General features: G+C 41.9%; 1 protein-coding gene, 1 long non-coding RNA gene and 2 other non-coding genes across 4 annotated transcripts in view; 3 read left to right on the top strand and 1 right to left on the bottom strand.

Moving 5' to 3' along the window:
- Positions 1 to 237: 237 nt before the first annotated feature.
- The window catches only part of LOC6524293, a 47,397-nt gene continuing 29,729 nt past the window's right edge, over positions 238 to 17,905 (top strand). Inside the window, exons 1-2 of the mRNA XM_015190105.3 lie at positions 238 to 847; positions 10,662 to 10,952. Of these exons, the coding sequence (XP_015045591.1) occupies positions 10,674 to 10,952 (279 nt within the window). The 5' untranslated portion in view covers positions 238 to 847; positions 10,662 to 10,673. The remainder of the gene's footprint in view (positions 848 to 10,661; positions 10,953 to 17,905) is intronic.
- On the bottom strand, positions 1,333 to 2,687 carry LOC120320836. The gene is made up of 2 exons (XR_005560418.2): positions 1,658 to 2,687; positions 1,333 to 1,600 (listed from the first exon to the last, which is right to left on the bottom strand). It is a non-coding gene; the product is annotated as an uncharacterized LOC120320836 (long non-coding RNA).
- Trnaq-cug lies at positions 9,637 to 9,708 on the top strand. Its single transcript has one exon. It is a non-coding gene; the product is annotated as a tRNA-Gln (tRNA).
- On the top strand, positions 17,480 to 17,551 carry Trnap-cgg. The gene has a single exon. It is a non-coding gene; the product is annotated as a tRNA-Pro (tRNA).

Below are 17,905 nucleotides of genomic sequence, written 5' to 3'. Positions count from 1 at the left end.
TTTTTTGAACATTCACCTCACCATCAGCAATAAAAAGTCTCTGTATGGGTTCGAGTCTTGGCTAAGGGAAAGGCATGATCTCTCCGTGGGTGGAAGACTTAACTAAATACTCATCGAGTTTCTCAACCATAGCGTCTCTCCATCATCGCGTTTCTCCACCATAGCGTCTCTCCATCATCGCGTTTCTCCACCATCGCGGATCTCCACTGCGTTTTCAATCAGTCGTTCTTTACTCTCGGAAGCGAACGGACGTGCCGGTTCGCTGGCGGTGTGTTTCGATTTATAGCGGATGCCCTGACTTTGTTTGCGTTTGCTGTCAGTGTCTTTGCATTTGCCTTTGCGTTTGCGCAGTTGCCACACAGTTGTGTTTTTGTTGACGTCCGCGTGTGTCTTTGCCAGTTTGTTTGTCTTTGCGAGGCCAAGCCATTAGTTGCTGGATGGCTTTTGCCTGTTTTGTCAAAAAACTAAACCGCGATTGCAAACCTGAATAATGAAGATGAAAAACAAATAGTGGCCGACTTGAGTTTGTTTTTGTGTTTGCTGAGTTTTTTGAGTTTTTGTTCAAGTGAAAGCGTGTGAAAAGTGGCCAACACTCAGGGCAAAGCCCTCTCGCACTCTCTTTCTTTTTTTTTGCCTCTCTTTCGGCAAGGGAATATACACAATAAACTCAAGACCCGACATCCACCGACATCCACCGACATCCACCGATATCCAGCGATATCCATATCCTGCCTTGCGGCCAGCCGAAAACTTCCGGTCAACATGCAACCGCAATTGTTGCATCGCCGCAGCCTCCGCCCTTCATCGCCACGATCGTCATCATCATATTAGCCACAGGTGTAGCCTGGTAAGTGAAAACCTATACCTATACTTATACCTATTCCAACTACCCATAACCATGCCGGGTTATGACATCCAGCTAATCTGATTAGGTTTTGGGGGGACGGGGGGCAGTTGATGTGTGAGATTCGAGATAATGTGCGCTGGGCATCCATCAATCATTCACTCAATCGCTGATCCGCCTGGGAAGTGATTTTCTACGGTTTGCCAGGGAAACAGGGAAACCCCAAAGGAAAGAAAATGACTTCTGGAGAGGCGTCATTGGACGGATGATCAGGGTTTCCCGGTTTCCCGTCAAAGGTGAATTTGCTTTTCGAATGGGCCTAAAACTTATAGTATGGGAACAAGTGTAGAATCAAATGAGTTACATTAGTTGGACTTAATTTCGAATTTGGAAGTCGGTTCAAGTATTGACACCGATACCAAAGAAAGCCTTCAGATGCACAAAAACCGAAAACAGATTCATGGCTTCTGAAGGTCTGTACACAGCGATTCTCTCAGCCAATTTTGCCGGGCTCTTTTTTATTTTGGCCTGTTCTGGTTTAACATTTTTGGCAAACACTTTTTATAATGTTTTGTTGCTGCGGCTTCTTTGGCTGTCATTTCATTCGGAGACAAGTAGTTGGGGTTTTCAGGGTCAGCCACTCTCGATCCGATACTATACGTGATGCTCGCAATTTTTTGTCTTATTTCCATGTTTCAAGAGTTACTGATTGATGGCAAAGGTTTTGCTTCAGTTATTAAAGTTTTCGAATGTTTGCTGAAAAAGTTTCGTATTGAACGAGTGTTGGGAAAACCGGCCAACGCAGTTACCCACTTTGCATTTTTTTCCTGTCCCCAATTGCGTAAAATTTGCGTAGCTGCCGCCTGTGATATTTTTTGAATTTGTTTCGATTTTCACCTGCCTCGCCGCAACGCCGACAGGTGCGTAGCTCTGTTCAGGTAATCGATGCGTTCGTTCGAATTTGCAAAATGTTTTCCCGTTAAGTGTTGTCGCCGCCAAAAGATTGTTAATTGCCGCGGTGGTCGCCAAACCCGCAGTTTCGTGGGCTTGTGGGCTTTGGGGGGTTAAGAGACACAGTCTGCGAGCTGCCGTGTAATTAAAAACCAACAGCGATCATCGTAGGTTGCTTGCCAACTTCTGATGGCAGACCAAAATAGAAAAAAAATCGAGTAAAATTGACTGTGAGATATCCAGAAATAACTTTTCAAGCAACTACTACGTCCCAAATTTCTTCAAATCAATTTGTCTTAATTTTTGAACTGTGCTCTCTTTTTATATTAATCTTTTTTATCGGACTTATAAACTTTCTACTAATAGAAAATTCATGCAAATGTCTGTGGATTGTGCGAGTAGAGACAATTTCCTTGGGCAAAAAGTAAAAATTTGCCATAAGCTGTTTTGAACTGGAGCAACAAGTAAGTCACATGTGTATGCGCACACAAACAAATGTCAATTTAGCAATTGCTCAAAGCAAATTGCATGAGACTCAAACGAGTTGGACCGAAGCATAAAGAATTTCTGTATTCCAATAATTGCAAATTTTGGGGAATAATGGTCCAAGCTGAGAGTGAATCTAAAAAAAGAAAACACTTTAGAAGGGACAGAAGCTTTATGTGAAGCATTTGTAAAGATGAAAAAAGGGAGTTCTGAAAACTCTCAAAAATGTTCTGCATTCCTGCCCTATAAACGGTCTATAAAACACAAACAAACATACCAAAGCATTATAAAGTGCAACAAGACTCCCCACATCATTCACCCTTTTGGAAGTACACTGCAAAGTATCTTCTGTATATTTTTAGATACAGTCAGAAACTAACAAAGTTTATACCGAAAACTGCTTCATATTGAATAGATTCTTGTAAAGTTATAAAGTGTTTATCAATTTTTGCTGCACACAAGTTAAATTCAGATGATAGAGCGATCGAATGCCAGGCCAGCCAAAAATAAACCAAATCAGCACTTTTAGGGTGGATGCTGAATTTCATTGATTTCGGGGGGTTAAAGGTTTATAGGGTGATGGAGATCTAGGGGCAGGGCACGTGCCTGGCCAGCTAAATACGGTCTGGATATTTGGGAGAAGGGACGCGACGTTGATGCTTCTGCCGGCCATTGTAAACAATAAACAGATCTTTGATTGCTGCTGCACATGTGCATAGGGCATAGGCATAGGCAAAGCGATTTATAAGAGTGCATGTATGGGTGGCTGTGTGTGTGGGAGGCTACATGTACTATAGTGTGTATCTATGTGCCTACACTCCGATCTCCTGGCATTATTAAGTAAGTACGCACAGCATGTACTTAGGAACTTGCGAGCTGGCTGGCCCCTAGTGGCGTTCATCTTTCCTCTAATGACGACAATCAGGTTCGGAGTTCGCAGAGTTCACTTGCTCGCCAGATTTGCTTAGTCTTAGTTTTTGGTGGCATGGGAACTTTGCCCGACTTTGCTGTTGGACCGGGGTTCTGTTTTTAGGCGACAGAAACAAACTAATTTAATAACTAAATAAATACTACGACAATGACTAAAACCACAAAAGGTAAAGCCAAGTTCCACATACAAATTGGGGGTTCCATTATGTTGTTGTTAAACAAAATCGCAATATAATCTACTTCAAAACTAGGAAAGCTTTCCGTCCGATGATTGGTATTTCTTAGATGTATCTCTCGAGACACTACTTATTTCGTGGATGCAAAGAGAAGACGGCGAAACGACAAAATTTTAATGAATTATCACAGTGACGGGCTGTGTGATGCGATGATGATGGTTATCGCGGAACGGGGCTGTCATTGAACCTGCTCCGTGGCTCCACGGTTTCGTCGCAAAGCATTGTCTGCCATCTGCCATTTGGTTCTCCCATGGAATTGCCATATTATGGTGCCGCACCACGGTTTCTATCTATCCATCCATCTGCGGATGGCGTTGCCATCGACCATTTGTCATCTAGTAGGCGTCGTATTCCGATTCGGAATCGGAATTAGAGTGAAGTGGCTGAACAAGGGGGACGAACCCAACTCAAGACGCGTCGAGAATTCCCGACTATTCCGTTTTTGGGGTCTTCTCCGCACCCGGCTCGTAATTATGTTCGATCTGCGCTCCAAGTTGCGTGTTGTGCCTTTTTTGGGGGGCTTTTTCGCTGGCGGCATTTAAATTTCAACAACATCTCAACTGGAGAGTGGACAGGAGTTGTTGGGGCGACCCGGTTGGTTTCCTTACGGTTTTCATATTTGGCTTTTCTGTTAATCGAGTTTAAATTGGCGATTGAGTGATTGAGATAGCCGGTACTGGTTTTTAATGTTTTTAATTTCTGGCTATTGAGTCCTGTAATGCGATCGCTGCACTTGTTCAGCGCCACTTGAGATGCATTTTCCGGAAAACTCAAGTGGCTTGTAGTTGCCTTTTCCCATCGTATCGCATCGCATATAAATTGTCTAATGTTTTCCCATTCGAAGCGCCTTGAGCTGTGTGTTCCATGTGAAAGCGATCATTATCCTTATGACCATTCCGGGACTCGGAAGGCAGAAATTCCGTCAGATGGCGCCGCTTAGTAAGAGACCTAAAATGCGTATAACTCCCTTATGAGGAGTTGCGATTTCTACTACACACGCGACCGCTTTCACCCCAAAACCAAACCAGTGGGCCAGCGTTAAGTCCGATCGGGTGGCCTAAACTTGTTGGGATCGATGGATGGGCGATGCACTTTTTCCCAAAAGCAACACGCAGCTTGTAGCATTTTTGTTTTTTTTTTTACATGATCGAGGAAACCAACGACGCACTTGTATGCGTACGCAAAAGAAATCTCAGCATGACACGCCTCTCCTCCGACAAACAGTTAATGTGTCTGTCGGGCCTGGCCCAAAAAAAGAAACCCATTAAAAAATGTTAATTTCCATAAAATAAAACCGTCTACAGCGAGATGGAGAGCGAGAACGCCAGAGAACCGCATGTGGCTAAAAGCCACAAAATACGTTTAAAAGAAAACGTACCGTGTCTGTGTGTATGTAAGTCGGTTTTTAATTCGTATATACTGGGTCTTTTATGCGTGGCATTTGCATAACACACCCACTATCCAAAAACATTGATCCATGTCTATCAATAGATAGATGTATTCCGTATCGCCGGATAGATCTCGTTAGGAGTATCCAGCTTGGATTTATGGCTGGTGCCATAATTAACTAGTCGAAGGTGTTGCTAATGGCCAGTGTCAAACCGATTCGCTAATGAGTCCTACATCTGATAGGCCTCCGCAATGGCCAATTTGCATACCTCCATGATGATCGTAATGATGATGAGTATAGCGATGAAGATGGAGATGGAGATTCATGACGCGAGATCCAAAATTTAAGATCCAAGATCCGAGTTCCGAGATGACCGTTGTAATTACTGACTGCTGCGGTTGTGCCACACACAAAGTTCCGATTCGCTACGTTTCCATTTGATTGGGCTGTTAATAATAACATAACAAAGCTAACTATGTCTATCGAAAAAATCGAATAAAAAAAATGTTTGTTAAAAATTCTCCAAAATTTCAATATTTACGATTGGTATTTCGGTAAACCTTGACTAAAAATGGTCAGAAAGTTAAAAGAATTACATTTTTGTACTTCTAATTACCAATACTAATCAACCAAATCACTTTTTGACCGACTCTGTTAAAATAGTTTTTGGCCAAATTTTCGCATTTTTTGTAAGGGGTACCATCATCAAAATTTGCAAAAAATTGGAACGACATAGAATTTTTTTTTGAAAACACAGTTCGATTGGAAATTTAATTACCAACTCAACGAGGTATGGCATTTTATATTTGGACCACTATTTCGAATGCTGTTATAAAAATACTGATAATTATTTACGCAAAAAAACAGAAAAACTATTTTCGCCAAAATTTCAATATTTACGATTGGTATTTTCCGTATAACTTGGCTGAAAATGGTCAGAGAGCGAAAAGAATTACAGTTTCTTACTCCTAATTACCAATACTAACCAACCAAATCACTTTTTGACCGACTCTGTTAAAATAGTTTTTGGACAAATTTTCGAAAAATTCGAAAAAAAAATCGGATATTTTTAATCGACGTTTTTGCCATAACTTAACCAAAAATGGCCGCACAGCTAAAATAAAGACTGTTTTGTGCTGCAAATAAACATAGCTAACTATGTCTATCCCTACTTTTTCGGTTTTCGAAAAAAACATCATTAAAATTTGCGAAAAATGGCAAAAATTACATTTTTATATTTTGAGCACAGGTGGATAGGAAATTTTGTTACGAATTCAAAGAGGTATGGCATTCCACTTTTGGACAACTCTTTTCACTGCTATAAAAAAAAACGGACTATTTTTTATAACCGCTGTCATAACAGACAGCTGCGGTTGTGCCACACACACAGTTCCGATTCGCTACGTTTCCATTTGATTGGCTCCTCACGCCACAGTGGACACATACCATAGATGGAAATGCTGAAAGCCTAGGTCTGCAGCTGCAGATCTCCATGGAGATGGATCTCGCGGCTCTCGGCAACTCTTTGTCGGCATGAAAGTCAAATGCCCGGCTGCGACGTAGTTCAAATCGCAAAAATATAAATTATGCTGTCAGTCACAATCAGCCATTGTCTTGGCAGTTCTCGATTTCGCGGTCGCCAACGGACAGTATAGTATAGTTCAGTGCCCACCGCCTCTTTTCACCCAATCGCAATCGCAATCACCCGATCCCAATCCCGATCCTTGTCCAGATCCAGCATTTATGTTGTAGCGCCTTCGCACTGAAATTTTCCGCACAAAGAAGCCCTTATTTTCTGGGCAGTAGCCAGCCGAAAGGGTATGCGTGGGTATGTTGATTTGGTCTTCAGAACCGTATTGTAAAGTAATGATAATGATGTATAGTAGACAAGGTGCTTGTGCTTCTTCAATGTTAATGAGTAGTAAACACGTATAACTATAACTATTATATAAGAAACTATTATATTAGAAAGAACCACATAGTTTATCATCCAGGCTGCAATTCGATCACCGATTCGACGCGCGTCGATTGGGAATTCCAAATTAATGTGGGCACCTGAGTTTGCAACTGGAATTCGCCACATAATCTGGAATTTGTTGGCAGCGCTCCGAACTCGTGCCAGCTTCAAAAGATTCGATTCAGTCCGTTGGATTTCGATTAAACTCGCCAAACTTTGCTGCATTTTGATTCAGTGGAGCTCATACACAGGAAATAATCTACACTATTAATTAATGGCCAAACATTACAAATCCGCTTGGTACTCTGCCCGTATAAGTGTAGAGCTTATTTTATCCAAAAAGCTGCGCGTAATGTTTAATAGAAGTTCTCAGTGCGGCAGGTGCATGGGCGTTGTGTGGGTGGTGTTCCACTAGATAAACGCGGTAACTCAAGGGCTACTATTGTGTGGGGGCGCAAGTTCCGAAACGAAACAACGAAATGTTTGGCGGCTCGGTTGTCAAATTCAAACGGGGAGAAGGCAGCAACAACACGTGGGCGGGCATATTTAGCTCCCACTTTTATTCTTTTTCTTTTGTTATTTCTTTGTTAGTTAACAGCTGGTCAATTGAAGCCCCAAGATATATGGTTTGCCATGAAAGAGATGCCTGCTTTGAGCTCCCAGCTCCGGCACGTTCGGCCGTTTCATTCGCAGTGATGTTGAGCAAAGTGAACTAAAGTCGACTGAAGTCGATAAACAAAGGCAGGCGAACAGAAGAAACTGCATTGATTTCTCAGGGTCGGAGACAAGGCACTGCCTGCTGAGGAAATTATGCCAACAGGTGCTCAACATTCTTGGTATAGTTTCTAGAGCAATTGCTCCCAATCATCGAGGCAATGGAGGCAACGTGGAGATGAGGCCCGGTCTTGGGACCATGTGCGCTGCCAGCCAGGTGACTGCTGTCTACTTGATTGAGCTATTGTAATTGTCAGTCAAGCAGACTGGCGGTGGTTACTCCGGGGAAAAATCAGGGGGAGATGCAGGGTCTAGTGGAACCACAAGAATCTGTGGCAGAAAGAAGAAAGTTCCCCCCAATACCAATTGAAACCGTCTTTCTGCTAGTCCACGAATTATAGTGATCCATTTTCGATGACTCTACACAATTTGAGCAAATGATTAAAAAAGGGAATGGAAAGAAACCATGATTCCACATTTAGTTAATTAATTTCCCTTTAGTCTTTCTTAACGAACTTAAACCAAAGGATCTTAAAAAATATAGAATACATATTGGTATTTGGTTAAACCAGAGAATTTGATATGAAAAAACCTAATGGGAAAACATTCTTTGAACTGCCAGCGAAGCTTTAACCAAGCCTATTTTTATTTGAACCAATTCATTCAGATTTCAATTTTATAGTGGCACACCACTTGGGCGATTATCGGCCCCGGTGTAATTTGCATTATGTCACGTTTTTCCGGCGAGGTCAGTCCACTTCCACTATTCACTATCCACTATCCACCGCTTACTGAAAATGCCTATCCTCTGGCCAGTGTCCACTTATGACTAATGGACCGATCTGGTGGCGCCAGCATGGGCTAAGACATGGGTTAGACTCGGGGCAAGACGGTAGACAACAACATAATGAGTGGCCCGAAACCATTAGTCCGAGTTCTGTGTAATTGTCGCGAAAATTCGAGTGCGTGACCAACCAAATGAAAGAAATATATACATGGGCCCAAAAGTGTGTGCGGTGTTTTGTATACCAAAAGCTTAAGCCGTTGTATGAAAAACGTTTTTGATCTGTGTCCGCATAAAATTCGTTTTGTTTATTACTTATAAATGCAATATTACATATATTTACTGTAAAATACTTCATCTTTTTGCGAAATTTTAGTAATAAACCAAAGCAAACTCATTAAACAGTTAACAATTAACAATTGCGTGAGCTGCTGCTGCATTGCTTTTTTTTTTGTCTGCTTCACTTGTAATTTATCAAGAATTTCTTAATTATCTTAAAACAAAAGGAGCAGTGAAAAATTATAAAGTTTATCCGCACTTTTCATGTTGCATGGCCCAATAATAGATCCTCAAATTGAATTGACAGCGAGACGATGTCGAATGTTGATTGGCCGTTGTTGCTGCCACAAATTGTTGCATTTCACGCAAGAGCAATTGAAATGCCACTACCCCTCCCCCCCTCTCCCCTTCCATTGACTACGTTGCTTCTTCTTCTTTTTTTTTTTTTGGATTTTCCAACCAACTCGATTAATATGCAAAACGGTTTTGGTGGCAGGTGCAACTGCAGCTCGGGAAGATTATGCTAATTAGGGTGCAGCGGATCGGGAAAGGTGAGCTGGTGCCCTGCGGCAGCATTTATCAATTAGCAACGTTCGGCGCATAAAACCCAAATTGAGCATTGGGAATTCGGAATTGGGGAATCTTTTGACTTCTGGGCTCAATTTTCATGCACTCAGAGCTCTCAGGTTTCACCCAAAACATTAATTCCGGGAATTGAGGGCACTGGATTGGAATTTAATATTTAAATGTTCGGCTTTTCCGAAAATCATATTTATCAAACTGACTTGTGATCAGAATTGGAAATTGGAATTACTTTAGATCAAACAAAAGCAAAATAAGCTTAGCAAAGATTTTTTAATGGGTTCAACCAGGTGCAGCTCACATAATCTAATATATGTATATAATAAAACCGAGTTTAAATATTTGATCAAAATTCCAGCTAAATCTAGATTATACATATTCAGCATTTTTATTTTACACAACCGCTGCTGGCAGCTAAAAATAGCTCTAGAAAACGTGAAGAAGAAATTGATAAGAATTTTTCTGCTCTGTGGTCGTTATGTGGGTTCCATGGTGTAATGGTTAGCACTCAGGACTCTGAATCCTGCGATCCGAGTTCAAATCTCGGTGGAACCTTGAGGAGATTTTTTTTGTTGATAAATATATTTTCTAGAAAGTTTCTTTGCCATCTGGGTTGCTTAACTATTTCTGTGCGCATTGCAAAGTGCAAAATGTGTGCGAACAAAACGAAGTGGAAGCATAAAAGATAAAAAAGTGTCTTGGCCCCGTCGTGCAATTTGATGAATGAATTGCGAATGACGACGACTGGCCTGCAATTAACGGTTGCATAATCTCAGTTGACCATTTCCGCCAAGTGACACAAATACTCACGGCACGATATGTTCATACATACATATGTCTCTCTAAGGAATATACTATGCTGGTTTTCTAGACTTTCACTCGCAGAATTCTTTCAGCTCTTTTCAGAAAAGAGGAACTGTGCGGGGTGTATTCATTTCGGTTTGGACAATCGTCTTGGTTTTTAAGGATTCCAAACGGCACCGATTTCACTTCATCAATATTTATGAACGCACTTCTCTGGAACAAACAATTTGTATTAATTAATGACAAAATGTCCAGCAGCAGTCGAATTTGGAGAGCAATCTCCCCCACTGAATTATCAGTAAATATTGCTGTACACTACAAAATAGTTTAATGTATTGGAAAAACTATAAGTATTTCTTAAGTTACAAATCCAGTGACCTCCCAACTCGGCTGGTGTTTCCGTGTGAAGTACTCAAATTCCACCTTCGTGATCACGCTTTTGCTTCGCATGAAGGAAATTTCACAGCTGCGACTAATTGCTGGCGACACGTCAGGGCCAACCCACATCATCTTGGATCTCGAATCACAGATCTGAAATCTCAAATTTGAAATCCGTAGTCTTGGTTTCCTCACTGACAATCCGAGATGTTTGGACATGTTTGACACCTTGGTTTTGGGTCAATCCCAAGCTGTCATGAGGGATCCATTCGTAGATGAGTGACACATGTCTCTAACCTCTTTCTCCTTCTTGTTTTCATTTGCAGCTCATTTTTTGGATGTCAGCCAGAAGTGGACGCGGTATGACCACGCCGGGCACACTCTATCGGTTGGCCAGTGGCTCAGTTGCCACACCTGCCACGCCCACAAACAGCCTTTATGGCCAGCCGCCCAAGCCATATGTCGTGGGCTCAATCCAGAACGGATCGGAGCGGAATCGCATTCTGGAGTTGCTGAGAGCACCCAATAACTTGACCTCGCCCACGCTGGAGCCCTCCTCCAAGGGACTACTCAATGGACCGGGGCAAAACAATTGCTTTCTCAACTGTGCCGTACAGGTAAGCATTTCACAGCTTATATGCAATATGTGTTTATATATTATTACATAATAGTTATTCGAATTCGGGTTACAATTAAGCGAAGCCTTAATTTATCGCCACTAATTCATCAATGGCCTCCAGTTAATATGTGACAACCTTCAACAACATCATCACCGAAATTGTGTTAATTGGCCGCAAGTTTTGGTTGGAGAGTGTGGAGTGTGGTTGTGAGTCAGGTCAACGATGTGGGCGCCCAGTGCACCCACTCTTTGGTCTTCGGTCTTCAGTCTTCCACTGAGTGGGTTCACTGTCTCCGTTTCAGTTCTCAGTCAAGGCAAACTTTTCACATGGCCAATTGTTGGGTTGGTTGTGCCAAAGTAGAGTGGTTCTCTTCGGGGAACTGAGGGCGCCACCCAGTTGCATAAATTTAGTAAGCAGCTCTTCATAAACATAAATCTGTATATTAATGATTGCCCCGGCAGTGGCCCCTCCTCAAAAATGGGGTTATGCCGAGGGAATTATGCAAAACCCGAGTTCGTACAGCAATTAGTCCGATTGCAACAAGAAATGGGATGTCAGACGTGACAGGGACCACAGGGACCAGCTCTTGTTATTCCTTATATCTAGATGGCGGATGAACAAGTTGAAACTTTCCCACTTATCGGTAAAACGTTTGCAGATTCCCCAAGATAGCTTAATTCGCTTTCGTATAAATAGCTGACGAACGATACTATACTATACTTTTAATCGTATCGTAGTTGACTTTAACGAAATATAAAATAAATGAATATACCATTATCATAGACCTTTGCAATTTCACAGTCCATTTTGGCATGGATCAACCTCCCAGATTAGGCATAAATTGTGATGTTTTGGTACTTGATCGTCTTTACACCCATTTGCATCCGATAATAGCCTGCCATTGTGTAACTGTCTTCGGGCGTTGCTGTTCAATTATCGGTTCGATAAATCTCGATCGCCATGACTCACTTACAACCTACAACAGTAGTTAACCCCTTCCAATCGCCCAGTCGAATGGGATCGTCAGCACTTCGAGTTGAAATGGGAGTTGGGATATGAGTGTTAAGAGTTGGGGCTTGGGGATCGAGAGTTGGGATCTTGAGATTTCGAGGCGGCCGAGGCCTAGGTGCGGCCACTAACATTAAACTAATTGCACGGACGGCATGTGCTCTTATTTCTGTTTCATTTCTTACACGGCTGCTGCTTTTGCAACATGCGAAGCACAAGGCGTGGCATCAGCATCGGGCGACACGATATGTGTCGAGAGGTCGAGGGGTGTACAATCCGAATGTAATTCAAACTTCCAAAGTACCTCGAAAGTCACATAACTTTCAGTTATGAGTTTCATATAACTTACAATTCCATTTCTTCAGAGAAAAGCTTAATCTTTTATTATTTTCCCAATAGACATTCGCGAAGTGTTACAAACTGACTGACTAAAACCAATATACCCCGATATATATATTGTGACACGCAGACATTGCGAGGTAATGGAAACAAATCATCGCGAGACAATGGCAATCAAATGTGGCAAAATCGCGTGGGCCAAGCCCAAAAAACATTTGTTGACAGTTGCTGGCTTTGATTTCGGTCCCATCTAAAGATCCCATTGTCTAGGCGAGCTCTTCAAGACGAAGTGCTTTGATTGTTTTTGGCTTTCGTCAAGATTGTTGGTCAAAGTCAACAGTTTATTTTGTTTCCTTTCTTTTAAGTTTCCGCTGCAAGTAGCAACTATAAACTTGCAAGAAGCAACCTGCAACGTGCAACTTGCAACCTGCAACTGACAATCGCTGAGAACACACCGATGACTCCACTTGATTTGCTTTTAATGTGTTTCTTTTGCCGTAGTCGGGGGCACTCAACTGCAACGAGAGACCCTCGGCGACAAAAACGATATATATATTAATATAGTACACTCGTATATATCTCAGGCTGCGAAACCTTCAGACGAACTTCTTGGCTGTTTTGTGGTGCCGAGTGTAATAAAGTAGCTGCAAACAACTTCCAGTCGCACCATTTTCCTGGGCTTCAATTTCAGCGTAGACGGTCAACAATCGGTCCATAATACACGTAAGGCTCGAGGGCTTCCAGGGGGCAGTGTATTATGGGGGAAGTATTATGCTCATGGGCTCGCACATCATTTCACAGCTGCGACTCCAGTTCCGAGACTTGAGACTCCCCTTAGATTAGTTCACACGATAAGCCAAACAAACGGGTCGGGTCGGCGGATCGAGGGGGTTCCACTTGGTTGGCAACTAATATGAATTTGATATTTATGGCCAAAAGCAAATGATGATTTCCCCGCTGCCTCGTCCATTGGCTGTCGCTGCGAATGTGAGAAAACAGAAAACTTTCAGGGCAAGTGCGTGTGCCAAAACTGGCCAACAAAATTTTATAAGCTAGAAACTATTTATTGGTTTCAGATAACATTCGTATACTGTTATAGATTTTTTCAAAGATTTAAAAGTTTAAAATATCCTTCTTTATGAAGCATCGTTCTGTATCTCGACCCATTGCTAATAACTTGAACTCCGCTGTATGTAGATATGTGGGATTTAGGTACACCTGTCGCTGGAGCAGCTGCCAAAAAAAGGCGAACAGGAAAAAGTTGATCCAAGACGGTTCCGCTCGAAGACGCTCCCTGTGAAAAAATATCGCTTTCGGCCGCCCGAAAAGAAGATCGTCTCCGTCTCAACTCCTGTGTGGCTTTAATGTAAAGTCATGTCAAAAGGGGTCTATTTCCCCTATAAAATGATCTAGAAACACGGACAAACTTACATATATCTGACTCTGTTTAAAGAAGAAGATAACTTGATAACCAAAGGGACGGCAGGTTACACGAATTAAACCGTTTTGATAGGGGTCTTAATGCTTTGAAACGCCATTCCTTTTTTTTTTTATTAAAAAGGAGAATATGCGTAGTAAAATCAGCAGATGGACTGGTGTACATTTTGTGGCTTTACGATTTAACCGCAAAATACGATTTAGTTCCTTAATAGGCGTTTTGTATTTGGCTTTTATGGATTTGCATTGTGCATTTTCAACTTGATCGTATATTTCCGCTAAAAATTCTAGAATTATTCACTGAAGGGGAGTTGTACAAGATATAATTAAAAGAGTGACTTGTAATAATGTTTATACATATACAGTATCCAATTGTATTAATTATCTTCACCGCAAAGTACTTCAATCCATCTTCCGCATAAATTTACTGTGTATATTTTCCTAAGCCAAACTCCGCTCGTTAATTGTTGTTCACAACTCATCAAAGCGTTCCCAAAAAAAAACAAAAAATGACAAACTTTATTTAAATTTGGTAATCGTTGCCAGCAAATGTAAAGTCATGAGCACGATGTGTTATTTTTGGCCAGCATCATGGTCGGCATTGTTATTTCAGGGCCAGAAAGCGAATGTTGAGGTGGTATAGCACCCGCATTTCGTATTCCAAACGAGCACCAAGACCTCTTCGGTCTTGCTGTCGGTAATTGTGGCAGCAACACGGGGCAACATCATGTAGTTGTCCATTCGAAAGTTGCCCATGAGTTGCCATGAGTTGTCCATGTTCAATGAACCTTTTAAACTGTTACCATTTCTCGTTTCGAGTTCGTGTCCGAAGTCTTTTGTTTCTCTATTGATTTTCTGTGGAACTGTGCGTTGCTCTTGGAGACATAAAAACGGTAGCCCAAATGGAAAGTGTTTTCCGGGCTCGCCTCTCGCCCAGAACAGGAAAATTAATGCTGATTTCAATACCATTATGGATTACATTGTGGTGCTCTCACGCATACTTATCGCTGCCACTTCCTATGGTCAAAATCAAGATAAAAAATCAAGAAACCAATAAAAATTCCGCTTGCATTTGTGATTGAAGAATAATTCATTTCACTTCAAAATGCAATGTTTTGTTAGGTTTTGCTTAAGTGTGGCAAGCCCCTTTCTTTATTTTAACGATTGCATTTTGAAATCTCATTAGCTAATCGGTTGATGGTCCAGACCGAAATCAGATGAATCTCATTAGTTTGTTTTCCATTTTATGCTGAGTTGTCACAGCTGGGGCAATCTGGCTCTAATTGAGACACAATCAATCACAAGGTAACCAAAATCGAATCCAATTCAAACTCGATCGCCGCACTTCCGCTGAGCCATTGTTGCATTTTCAATTAGCCCGCTTTGTATTTACACGGCATTTACATTTCCGTGGTCAGACGTTAAGTCTCGGCGAAAATCCGGACTCTATTAAACAAAGGTGAAAGCGTCGACATCGGCTAGATTAGAAATTCTTCTCCCTTTTTTCGGTGGTGATTGTAAGTGTAATGGCTATTTTGTGTTTGTAATTGTTATTGCCGGCTTCAGAGTAATGCCCATTTCCTGTCATGTTTGTTATATTTCAAATTCAATTTTAAATTTGGTGTTTTGCTTTCCTTTTGGTCTTTTGCATTAGCCTGTAATAATTATTGTACAATTATTATATTTTTGATAGGCGAGCTTCAAGATCGAAAAAGTATATTTTAGATATAAAGAAAGTGATTTGGAGTGAACTAACACTGTTGCCATTTGTGTAACATTAATTAAGCCCACTGTAGCCCCCAGGTAAGCCGAAGAATAATTCGCCATCCTGCGGGACTTCTGATCTAGATTCCACTTGATTTCATCGGTCTCTAGTCGTGAAATCGCGCTTTGGGCCATGCTCTGAGGCAACTCGGTTTTAGGTTTTGGGATGTTTCCGATCTCTGCATCCCGCATCTTATTGTGTGTGTGTGTGTGTGTGTGCGTGTATTTGTTTTGTATTCTTGGGAAATGGAAAAGCAAGAAAAGCGAATATCGAATGTGTGGTCTCTGGGTTTTGTTTAGGCCATTAGCCACCCACAGAATTGAGCTAAGTTGGGATCAGAGGGCATTGGAGCAGACCACCCGGGAAAACAAAAGAGCAGACAGTTTCTTGGTTTTTCGGGTGGGGAATATCGGATGATTGATGTTGGAGATGTTTGGCAGATAGCAAAGATGGATGATCGAATGTGGATGTAGATGTGGATGTGGGCTTGGTCGTCAGATAGCAGATCAGTGAACCAACGATCATTGGCATGCAATTCAATTAGCCAATTACGCATTGCCAATTGGCAATTGGCGATTGGCGATGCACTGACATTTGTAATTACACCTGAGCGATGCCATAATTTGCACAATTGGAGCGCGGAAGTTGCACAAGTTGCGGAGTTCTGGCCAAGATTGCCCGCTCATGATCTGTCAGCGCTCGCCAATTGTGAGCCCAATCAAAACGGAAGTTGGCATTGGGTGGAGACCGCTTCAAGCAGTTGGTAAAACCACCATAATATAGCCGCACCACCTATGAATAAGTGCGTGTATCTTTCCCCAACACCGATCGGATGTTGTTGCTGGTCGATCAGCTTCCGTTTTGGCGCCATTCGAGGAGCAGAGGAAGCGATCTTGGATCTTCGATCTTCCCCCCTAATTGATTGATTGCGCAAATTGCAGCAACTGGATTTTCTGGCCAGGAATCGAGGAGTCATGGACGCCAGACCGTCATCCAGTGCGTGAAGATGGATTTGTTGCCTGTGCATTTGTTGTCCGCTCATATTATTTCAAATTATCAGTATTAAAAGTAATTTAATGGCTGACTGACGTACATACAAGAAATCATTAGTTAATTCGTTATTAATCGTTTTTAATATACATTACTATTACGGACTTGGAAGACTCAATTTTCATTTGCGTAACAGCTAATGTTTCTTTTCCCATTTAGAAAATTGTTTACTGTAAAATCTAAATAAAATTAAATTATTAAATTGGGAATAATAAATAACGATGTCAAGCCTTAAAGTGTAAATAGTGAGGAATTCTCACATTTTTTTTTTATTTCTTCTCTGACCTCCAATGATTTGGCCCCACCTAAACGCAAGAAGCGCTTTACGGGGTACGAAAAAAATCACAAAACCTTAAGAATGGGCTTTGGGCCAAACCCCTGAACAATTTGTCTAGCTGCAAGCCTCGCCCAGGTGGCTAATTAATTACGAATTGAACTGGAATTCGTATTGGCCGCATAAGGGGCGCTACCCTGTGACCCCAATCAGAAACCAGAGTTTATCCAGTTTTTAAAAAAAGCTTCAGGGTAAATGGTACAAATAGGAATAAAAGCACAAATTGATTTGTGGTTGTGGCTGCCGGTATTTAGATTTATGGGCAGTTAATCGATCTACGGCCATAAATTACCATCTCTTGCCGTAAGCGCCTGCGTAAAAGTACAACAAGGACTTCTTCAGAATCTGCAAACACTCTTTTGCTTTCTTTTTGGTTTTCTTTTGCGGTTTACAGTCTATATTGACACTCTGGTCGTAGGCGTCGCTGATCGTCACCCTCGGGCGGTCCCCAGAAGCCCCACAATATGTGAATAGCCAAGCGCGAAGAAAGTGTGGCGTAGAATTCTTCGCACTTGTTGTTTTTGCAATGCCAGATTAAAAACATGGTTTTCATATTGGCTATTTCGCCGCTTACTTTTACATGGGGTGTTTGGCTCGTTGGTCTAGAGGTATGATTCTCGCTTCGGGTGCGAGAGGTCCCGGGTTCAATTCCCGGACGAGCCCAGGTTTAATAGCTCATTTTTTTCTTCCCTTTCCCCTTCCTCCCTGTAAGGCAATAAAAATATATTTTTTAGTTTTCCTTTGCCAAGCGCGTGATAAGCGAGTTTTGGTATCGTCATCGTTATCGTGGGCATTATCGCTTCGTTGAGTTGCAATTTCGGGTTCGCTCGACGGGAACTTACGAACTTTCAAGAGCGTGATCTTTGGACTGAACTGACGGACAGGAAGACGATCCACGAGGAACAGCGTGCGAACGCATAATGAGATCGAGGAAGTGACTCACAATCGAGGAAGTTGGGGCAACAGAGTTTGCACAAAGGTCTGTTCGCTGTATTGTACATACAGACAGACAGTTCT

Source organism: Drosophila yakuba, chromosome X, assembly GCF_016746365.2.
Source record: "Drosophila yakuba strain Tai18E2 chromosome X, Prin_Dyak_Tai18E2_2.1, whole genome shotgun sequence".
Classification (NCBI taxonomy): domain Eukaryota; kingdom Metazoa; phylum Arthropoda; class Insecta; order Diptera; family Drosophilidae; genus Drosophila; species Drosophila yakuba.
The sequence above is the reverse complement of the archived record's forward strand: the minus strand, read 5'-3'. Positions and strand labels throughout refer to the sequence as shown.